This window comes from Salvia hispanica, chromosome 6, assembly GCF_029641045.1.
Source record: "Salvia hispanica isolate PSC_SH4W2 chromosome 6, Shi_PSC_v1, whole genome shotgun sequence".
NCBI lineage: Eukaryota > Viridiplantae > Streptophyta > Magnoliopsida > Lamiales > Lamiaceae > Salvia > Salvia hispanica.
This window is the reverse complement of record NC_142697.1, coordinates 1,033,978-1,035,875: the sequence shown is the minus strand read 5'-3', so window position 1 is coordinate 1,035,875 and position 1,898 is coordinate 1,033,978. Positions and strand designations below refer to the sequence as shown.

The following is a 1,898-nucleotide window of genomic DNA, read 5'->3' as shown; positions in this document are numbered from 1 at the left end:
AATATAACAAATCGACAGCCTCATTGGGATCCATTACAATCCCAGAACAACTTTGTGTCGCGAATTCAACAGGAGATAAGAACAATAGAAGATTTCGACTGGAGAAAGATTGATTTGGTAAAAAATTTATTTTTGTGTTAAGATCTCACAGTTTCACCTACATAGTTTTCTACAGGAGTTGTCAAATTCTTTTCTCTAATTTTATCTAACATACAATACAGGTATTCTTCCCTGTTTTTAAAAGTGGCTATTACTATCTTGTGGTATTCTGGATGAGGATGAACAAAATTGAGATAATTGATAGTGCCAAACCACCTAGAGACAAGAATCCCTTGGAAAAGTATAGCTTTGATGTTGCAATACTGGTATGCTTTTTTAAATATAGCTAACATTATGTTTAGATTTTTGTTGACATAATTTATGTATCTTGCTAAAATGCTTTGTATGCAAATTTTAATTTAGTTGTTTATATATTTGCAGAAAGATATGTTTGAGGCATACTTTGTAGAGAATAACATGACAGATCTATCACAGAATATAAAGAAGTCTCCTTACAAGGTTATTCCTTTAGATTGGGCCACAAGCACCAATAAAGAAGACAACGGTGTTTATACGATGAGACATATGGAGACATACTTTGGCAGGAAGGGAAGGGATTGGGATATTGGCTTTACTCCACGCGGCTTAAAGATTCTACAGGTACTCAGAGGAAGATATTGCGAAGCAATGCTTACATCAGAGAGCAACAAGAAGTGTATGGATATGATATGTCATGCTAACATCTGGATGAATGCAAACAGTCAAAGATTATCTGCGTTACAGAACAAGTATAAGGAATGGTTTAGCTGTAGAACCAATAAGTAAACAGCTGTTTTATTTTGATTTGAACAAAGACTCGTTTGAATATTTGATATTATAATGTTTTTTAGATGGATGTGTGAAACAATTATTATATATCGATTTGAACTACGCAGCCTGTAATAATATATCAACTATGAAATGAGTAAAGTAACTTCAATAGTAATGTCAACAACTTGAATTTTATGTCAACAGCTCAAAAACAATTGTTTTAACTAAAAAAAATGTACAACTATTTTTCTTTATTTTTTAATTTTAAATATGTAATGGCATCATTATCATAAAAAACATGTTAATAGTTTCCATATAAAAACTCAACAAAAGTGAACAGCTTGTCAATAGGCTTCATATAAAATTTCAGATAACTCAATATTTTGAAGATATTGATGAATTATGGTCATACAATACATTTCAGTATAGAGCAAATTAAACGTGAAAAACAAAAAAGAAAATATAAATAAACTCTATGTAATGGCAATAACTAAATAATTGTCATGTCAACTGCCTTTTTTACAAATATTAACAATGTCAACTGCCTTTTTTTCTAATAAAACGGATGAAAAAAAATATAATTGAAAACCATCTACCTTGACACCTATTCTCTCACACATAGATTACCGCTAAGTCATAAAAAAGCAGAATAATAAATATTTCTCTAACACCTACTCTCTCACACATAGATTACCGCTCAAAGAAATTTCTGCTTCTCTCTAATATTCAAACCCTTCGTCTAACCAATTTCATCTATTTTCTAGGTTTCTAAATCGATTTAGTGTATTAGGAATGTCAACAGAAGAAAGAAACACAAGTGATTCAGTGTCGTCGACCGTTCCTGGTAAAACGATGTCAGAAATGGAGGTGAACAGTAAATCAACAGATAGTACTGAAATGACTCATTCAGGTTAAAGATTTCTTTGGTTTATTAATTGTATGACTTCAATTTCAGTTTTTAAAAAAAAAGTTTTATTATCTAAAAGATTTTATTTTTAGGTTTCATTATTTAATAATCTGATGAGTTCGACTTTTGCTTTTTTAAAACA

General features: G+C 30.3%; 1 protein-coding gene across 1 annotated transcript; it reads left to right on the top strand.

The window, feature by feature from the left end:
- Positions 1-272: 272 nt before the first annotated feature.
- On the top strand, positions 273-864 carry LOC148922982 (uncharacterized). Its single transcript, XM_089060360.1, has 2 exons — positions 273-365; positions 481-864. Exons 1-2 carry the CDS (start codon positions 273-275, stop codon positions 862-864), a joined length of 477 nt encoding a protein of 158 aa, XP_088916486.1.
- The last annotated feature ends 1,034 nt before the right edge of the window (positions 865-1,898 follow it).